Here is a 7,512-nt window from a genome sequence, read left to right as displayed (position 1 = left end):
AGAGTGTGGGTGAAGAGTTGTGCATGCACCCTGTAGCACCTGGCTTAGTGGGGTGTATCTTATGGAAGAGTCCCCTCCCCTCGGTATTGGCCCACTAGTAAACTACGCCTGAGGCACAAACCCAGAATCTAGGTCAAAATGGATGGACCCAGCGGGTATGCCAGGGTAGCATCACCTAGGAGAGTCCACCTGTGGCCCCAACTTGCATTTCACTTATGTTAGCTATGGATGTGGCTCAACACAAAGTCATAAGCTTACTTAAAACATTCTGAGGGACCTATAGATGGCACGGCCTGTAAGGGAGCTTGCAGTTAAACCTCAGTACCTGAGTTCAATTCCTGAGACCCACGTGGTGGAAAAAGGCCAGAACTGACTCCGAAATGTTGTCCTCTGACCTCTATATGGGCACCCTAGTACAAGTGCATAATATATAAAAGTAATTTCTTAAACGTATAAATGGGGGAGGGGTGGCTGGAGTTAAGAGCTCAGGACTTAAGACACTTGCTTCTTTGAAAGAGGACCTGAGTTCAGTTCCCAGCATTGACATCAGGCAGCTCACAAACTCCAGTAACTCTAGCAACAGTGAACGGATTCCTCTGACCTTAGCAGCCCCCCCCCCACATTATTAAAAGTAAGTTTTTTTTTTTTAAATGACAAGTTTCAAGGCTGGAGAAATGGCTCAGTGGTTAACAGCACTGCCTGTTCTTCCAGAGGTCCTGAGATCAATTCCCAGCAACAAATGGTAGCTCACAACCATCTGTAATGAGATCTGGTGCCCTCTTCTGGCCTGCAGGCATAACATTGTATACTTAATAAATAAATCTTGTTTAAAATGACCAGTTTCTTGACATTTTTAAAAATAGTTTTTATTGAGCTACACATTTTTCTCTGCTCATCTTTTTGCCTCTCCCCTCCCCTTCAACCCTCTCCCGTGATTCCCATGCTCCCAATTTACAAGGAGATCTTGTCTTTTTCTACTTCCCATGTAGATTAGATCCATGTATGTCTCTCTTAGGGTCCTCATTGTTGTCTAGGTTCTCTGGGATTGTGAATTGTAGGCTGGTTTTTTTTTTGTTTTGTTTTGTTTTGCTTTGTCTTATGTCTAAAAGCCACTTATGAGTAAGAACATATGATATTTGTATTTCTGGGTCTGGGTTACCTCACTCAATACGATGTTTTCTAGATCCATCCATTTGCCTACAAATTTCAAGGTATCATTATTTTTTTCTGTTGTGTAGTAAGTACTCCATTGTGTAAATGTACCACATTTTTCTTATCCGTTGTTTGGTTGAGGGGCATTGTTCTGGCTATGACAAACAATGCTGCTATGAACATAGCTGAGCACATGCCCTTGTGGTATGATTGAGCATCCTTTGGATATATATACCCAAAAGTGGTTTTGCTGGATCTTGAGGAAGGTTGTTTCCTAATTTTCTGAGAAATTACCATACTGATCTCCAAAGGGGCTGTATCAATTTGCATTCCCACCACCAATGCAGGAGGTTTTTGGTTTAATCCCAGCACTCAGGAGGCAGAGTCAGGAGGATCTCCGAGTTTAAAGCCAGTCTGGTCTTCCAGGACAGCACAGCAAGAGCCACAGAGAAACCCTGTCTCAAAAGCAAACAAACAAAAACAAAAAAATAAACCCCACAAAAACAAAAACAAAAAAACCAAAACTAAAATCTGGAACACGACAAGGATGTCCACTCTCTCCATACCTCTTCAATATAGTGCTTGAAGTTCTAGCAATAGCAATAAGACAACATAAGGGGATCAAGGGGATTCGTATTGGAAAGGAAGAAGTTAAGCTTTTGTTATTTGCAGATGATATGATAGTATACATAAGAGACCCAAAAAACTCTACCAAAGAACTCCTACAGCTGATAAACACCTTTAGTAATGTGGCAGGATACAAGATTAAAAGCATGTGCCACCATCACCCAGCTTGGATTTTTTTCTTTCTGTTTTTTGTTTGTTTGTTGTTGTTTACTGGGTTGGGGGAGTTTCTTGAAATTAAAAAGTCAAAAAGCAAAACAAAACCAAAAACCTGCATCACACAGTTCTCCACTGTGAGCCATCATTTTGCAATGCCAAAAGGCTGGCCAGGTGGCCAGGTGACCAGGTGGAACAATGGATAAACAGTTACAATTGTTGGTAACAGTAGCAACAATCACACCCTGGGGAATTCAGGGGAAAGATTCCTCCCCTCAGGAGGCCTGGGCAAACAGGATTCTTGTCCTGCTTCTTCCTTCAACCTGCTTAGCCTCTGGGAGCCTGGTTTTCCTGTCCTCATTGTCTGTCACCTGGAGGGCATTGGAACTCTTCCTGATTACAGTGATGTCCTTTGTGTCATCTGTGCACTGAAACTGAGCCCAGAGTCCCCTGTAAAGACCAGCGAGGGAGACTCCATGGGGTGTGAATCCAGGAAAGAAGTTGGAGAAGTTAGTCCTTGCATCCCTAGCGGTGTCGCAGCTGCCTGGCATGCACCAGAGGCCGAGCACGGTGTCAGCCTATGCCTTGGGACTGGTTTCCCCAGCTTCCCCCGGGAGCTTGTGATGGGGATAGTTATTAATAAACAGCAGCAGGGAGCAGCTAAGCTTGGAAACCAATGTCTGCTGCAGTGGGGTCCCCAGCATCGCCTGATTGGCTGCAGCAGCCTCGGAGGCTGGCCAGGTTGCAAGTGGCATTCAGCGTGTTTCCTACCTGTTCATTTTGTTCTGAGATGGAGATCGAGACTGTTAGCCCAGGCTGGCCTCAAATTCACAATCTTCTTGTCTCGCCTCCTGACTGATAAAATCACAGACATGTGTCACCACTACCCATTCTAGCATTTTAGGCCCTGAATTGACTGTTTGGCTCCCTCAAGAAGGTCCCTGGGATATTGGGCTTGTCTAGTTTCTTTTTCTTTGTCATTCCTCCACATATATAAATTCCACCCAAGATGGCCCATCATGACTGATGGGTAAAAAATAAGCAGACTTGGAGGCCAGGATAGCTGTGTGTATGTGTAATCTCAGCACCCAGGAAGCTGAGGCAGGAGGATTGTGGTGAATTTGAGGCCAGCCTGGTTTACACAGAAAGACCCTGTCTCAATACAAAGCACTTCACAGCTAGAGGTCTTAGCCTCTCTGACAGGGAGACTCATCCCAAGGTCATGTCTGCTCTCAAACACTCTCTTCAGTGACTTCGAGGTTGTGTTCATTATTTTTCAGTTGTTATGATAAAATTCCTGTCAAGAGAAGCTGGAGAAAGGGCTTATTCTGAGGGAATGGTGCTTAGCTCACTTTCTCCTTATTTGATCCCAAACTCCAGCCCTTGAGGATGGTGCTGTTCACATTCATGGTGGTTCCGCTCTACTCTGCTAAACCTTTCTGGAAATATCTTCAAACTCAGAGGTGAGCTTCCACACTGATTCTGATGCTAAACCCATCATCACTGTCACTACCCCCTTTGGCAACACCCTCTCCCGTTTTCATGAGAGTCCTCAGATTCCGCAATGCTGGGACGCTGCAGGGTATCTAGGATCACTATAAACCTACTTGAGCTCAGACTGAGGTCATTGAAATCCTCACCTACTTACTAACAAGCCCTGCCTTTGCTAAAGGAAAAGCCACTGTTTTTGATGTATGATTACATGTGTACACAGGTGGATGGGCACACACGTGTGCAAATGTGTACAGAAATATGGCATACACCACCTGGGTGCCTCACACTCCTCTCGGGGTCTCTGCTTGTCAGTTTCTCATGGAGGGCACCTAAAAGCTTCTCCCTATACTCCCCGAGAAGCTAGGACACTTCCTCCTGTTATCCTTCTCCTGATGCCTCTATTCCTTAAAAATGTCTCTGGGGAATGTCGGTCAGTTGATAGAGTGCTTGCCTAGCGTCCATAAAGTCCTGTCTTCCATCCCCAGCACTGCATAAACAAGCACGGTGGTGGTATGCACCTACAATTTCAGTCCTCGGGGGATTAGGAGTTCAAGGTCATCCTCAGCTACAGAGTGAGTTCAAGGGCAGCCTGGGCTTTCCCATGTTTCCCTTTTCATTCACTCTGAGACTTGAGTCCATTGGATGGTACCACCCACATTCAGGGTGGGCATTCTTTCAGTTAAGTCTTTCTGGAGACACCCTCATACATACTTCCAGAGGTGTGGCTCTTAGGTCAAGTTGGCAGTGAAGATCATAACATTGTAGCTTGAATGGAAAGGTATCGGGCACTTGAAATACCACAAAGTGGTTGTAAGTGTAACAGCTTACAGCCCTGTTCTGGGAAACCCAACTTAACAGCTCTGCTCAGGCAGGGGAGGGTTTCCCAGCGAAGTTGTTACAGCTCTGCTTAGGTCCCCCAGAGTGCAACAGCTCTGCTCTGCAAGGGCAAGCAAAGGTGTCTCCCCCAGCAAAAGTGTTATTATTCCGCTCTGCCCTGCTTCAGGTCCAGCAACACTTGTTGATTCTTGACTCAGCTGCACTCTGGAGCAAGAAAGTGGTCACCCAAATCTCATTCAAGAGATTTGTTGGGAGGGAAGACTCCAGGGTGGCCTTGAACCTGATGTGTAGCTCAGGCTGACTGTGAATGTCTGATTCTTCTGCTTCTTTTTCCTGAGTGCAGGGACAGCTGGTGCGCCACCCACCCCCTAGTTTCGGCAGCACTGGGCAGGCACTACTCCAGCCTTCTACTGACATATTGGACAAGACCAATTTTTTTTTTTCTGGTAGGAGTCTAGAGTCCTGGGAACTCTAGAATGCTGAGCAGTATAGCACCCAGGCCTTTCTATGTGAGATGCCAGGAATAACTCACTTACCAGGTGTGTTAATCAAAATGTTCCAGATGTTGACAAATGTCCCAATGCAGCAAAATCCACCCCACAAAGAACCACACCTTTGAGAAGAAAGTCCCTTAGGGCATCAACGGTGGTCCATGTGTCTCCTTCTGTGAGGAACCTTCTGCTTCCTGCAGTACCTTTTGCCTGCAGAATGGGTGCAGCAGCTGGCAGGGAGCAGGACCCCAGCTGAGCTCATTCTTGAGGCTGGAGGACGGCGCTCAAAGTTCAGAGTGTGTGATATGCACTCTGATCATGAACAACCCTGAGCTGAACTCTTATCGTTTGCTTTTACGAGACCCAGAAGTTCTTCCTTCTCTCTGTCACCTGCCACACTGGTGATGCGTGGGTGGAAGATGGTGAGTGAGGACCTCCCTGGACTTCTGTGAAGATTTAACCCTCAATAAATATGAACAGCGATTACTGACATCAAAGTCTAGCCAAATGGAGCAACTCAGTGTCCCCTCAGTGTTTGGAGCAAAAGCAATGGCCCGTGTCTTCCCTCCACAAACTATTCAAACGCTAGTCTGTGGAGGTCAGAGGTCGACTTTGAGAGCCACTCATTTGATTTTGAAACAAGGTTTTTCACTGAGCCTGGAGCTCACGGATTTGAGGTTGGCCAGGAAGTGAGCCCCAGGGATCTGCATCTGCCTGCCTCCACCTTCCTAGTGCTGGAATCACAAGTCCTTGACAGCATGCCTGGCTTTGGTACATGGGTCCTCATGCCTGCACAGCAAGACTTGTAATGACTGAGCTAGCGAGAGCCAGCTAGCTCCCTGGCCTTTCTTTCTTTTTTGTTGTTGTTCTTGTTTGTTTCTCCGTGCAGCCCTGGCTGTCCTGGAGCTCTTGCACTCACAGAGATCCATTCTGCCTCTGCTTTCCGGATGCTGGGATTAAAGGTGCACGTCACCATGCCCAGGCCATAATAGTCCTACTAGAGGCACTTTGAATCTCTGCTGATGGTCACAGAATCCATGACCCTCTGGGACTTGTATGGGTACAGAGCTGGCTCAGAGGTGCCTTCTACCTACCTACTACTGTATGGAGCCATGGTTCTGGGGCCCAGCCCAGTGCCTAACCCCAAAGGGCCTACTATTGTTCATAGTACCTGGCACACAGTCAACTGACTGCCTGATGCCTTTGTCCCTGCTCCATGCCTCAGCAGCTGTGACCAGGTAGCTCTCCTAGAGCCTCGGGTTCCTCTTTGGTAAAATAAGGACTGATCAACACAAACCTTCTTTGGAAGAACTATATGAGGTCAATGAGGGGCCCCGAGTGTAGAAATTCATAACAGACATTGACTGCTGTTATCACTGATTTAATTTTTATAAAAAGCATAGCAATAAAAAGCATGAATGTACAAGGAGAGCCAGGCCCATCTACCTATTTTCTCATAGACCACCTTCATGTGGCTGCGTATCAAGATACGCCCTGGGGTTACCTGGAGAGGTACTGGAGAAGGGGGACAAAACTTCTGTTCCTATTTGAAAGTAGGTGAAGGGGGGTGGAGAGGGAGAAAAAAACATGCTCCTCTATAGGTGCTCTTGGGGCCCCTGTACCATGGGGGCAAGCTCAGCTGAGCTCTGGAAGCTTCTAGAGAAAGGCATCAGTAACTCTTAATTGGGGAACCTGGGATAAGCAGAACCTAGGGCTATATCTATAGTCTAACTGAAGGCTGTGTGTGCCCTGAGCTGGAGTGAGCCACAGGGTAGCTGAAGCCTGAGGAGCTAGCCCTATCCCTTCCCCCCACTAAAAAGGGGTGCATGCAAGGCTCAGCCCCAGTATGGGGCCGTGACTGTCTCTGATCTGTCCCCATCAAGAATTGTCGAAGAAAGAAAGAAACTCAGCTTTCCCTTGTCAGAGGAGGTGGTATCGAGAAGAAGGCTCGCAAGGGACACAAAGGGACAGCGCTTTGGGCAGATGCTGCCCTAGGTGGACACCTCCTCCTCTCTCTCTTCACCAGCTTCTTCGGGTGCTTCCTCCTCCTCGACATTTTCTTCCAACAGTTCCTCTCCGCCCTCTGTCTCCACACTTTGCTTTTTCTTTTGAAGCAGAAACAGAAATGTTGGTGAGGGGCAGGCCCTCCCTATTCCCCAGAGGTAAAATCCCGAAGGCCAAGGGCAGGGAGCTGCTGGGAGCCCAGAGAGGAAGTCCCTAGGCACTGATGGTGCCCACTCCAAGCTGGCCCAGCCAGTGCTCAGAGCCATGGGATGGAGAAGGCAGGCAAGACCTTGGGAATCTAAGAGCCAGGCTTCTGCCACTTGCAGAGTAGGTTACCTTGAGCCTACTTCACACGGGGCACCTTGCTACCCTCACCTGTGATGTAGGCATGACACCCTGACGGCTGGCCTTAGAGATAAGGGTGAATGGAGATAGCGTATAGAGACGCCTCAGTCATGGGTAGCCCCTCCCCGCTTTCATTCTTCTGAGACCAACTCTTGCAGTATAACAGAGCCTGGCCTCAAATTCTGGATTTTCCCTCCCGGGGTCCCCGCAGTGCTTGGGTTACAGGATGGATTATTTTTCTTAGCTCCCAAGTGATGCTCTCTGACCCCCCCAGAGTTTCAGACTAACTGTGGAGACTTAAGAGAGGAGGAAGTATGGGGTGGGCAAAAGAGGAGCTGAGTCTGTGAACCTCAACACCTTCTCCAGTTCAGCATCATCGAAAATGTTTAAGCTTTGTAAGGAAAGCTTT

General features: G+C 47.7%; 1 protein-coding gene across 2 annotated transcripts in view; it reads right to left on the bottom strand.

Moving 5' to 3' along the window:
- Nucleotides 1-6,160: 6,160 nt before the first annotated feature.
- The window catches only part of Dnai2 (dynein axonemal intermediate chain 2), a 34,768-nt gene continuing 33,416 nt past the window's right edge, over nt 6,161-7,512 (bottom strand). For both annotated transcript variants that reach the window (XM_005350684.2, XM_026780626.1), the window contains exon 13: nt 6,161-6,859. In XM_005350684.2, the coding sequence (XP_005350741.1) occupies nt 6,746-6,859 (114 nt within the window). In that variant the 3' untranslated portion in view covers nt 6,161-6,745. The remainder of the gene's footprint in view (nt 6,860-7,512) is intronic.

The sequence above is a fragment of the Microtus ochrogaster genome, chromosome 7, assembly GCF_000317375.1.
Source record: "Microtus ochrogaster isolate Prairie Vole_2 chromosome 7, MicOch1.0, whole genome shotgun sequence".
Lineage (NCBI taxonomy): Eukaryota > Metazoa > Chordata > Mammalia > Rodentia > Cricetidae > Microtus > Microtus ochrogaster.
Note: the sequence above shows the minus strand (reverse complement) of the source record. Positions and strands in the feature narration are given on the sequence as shown.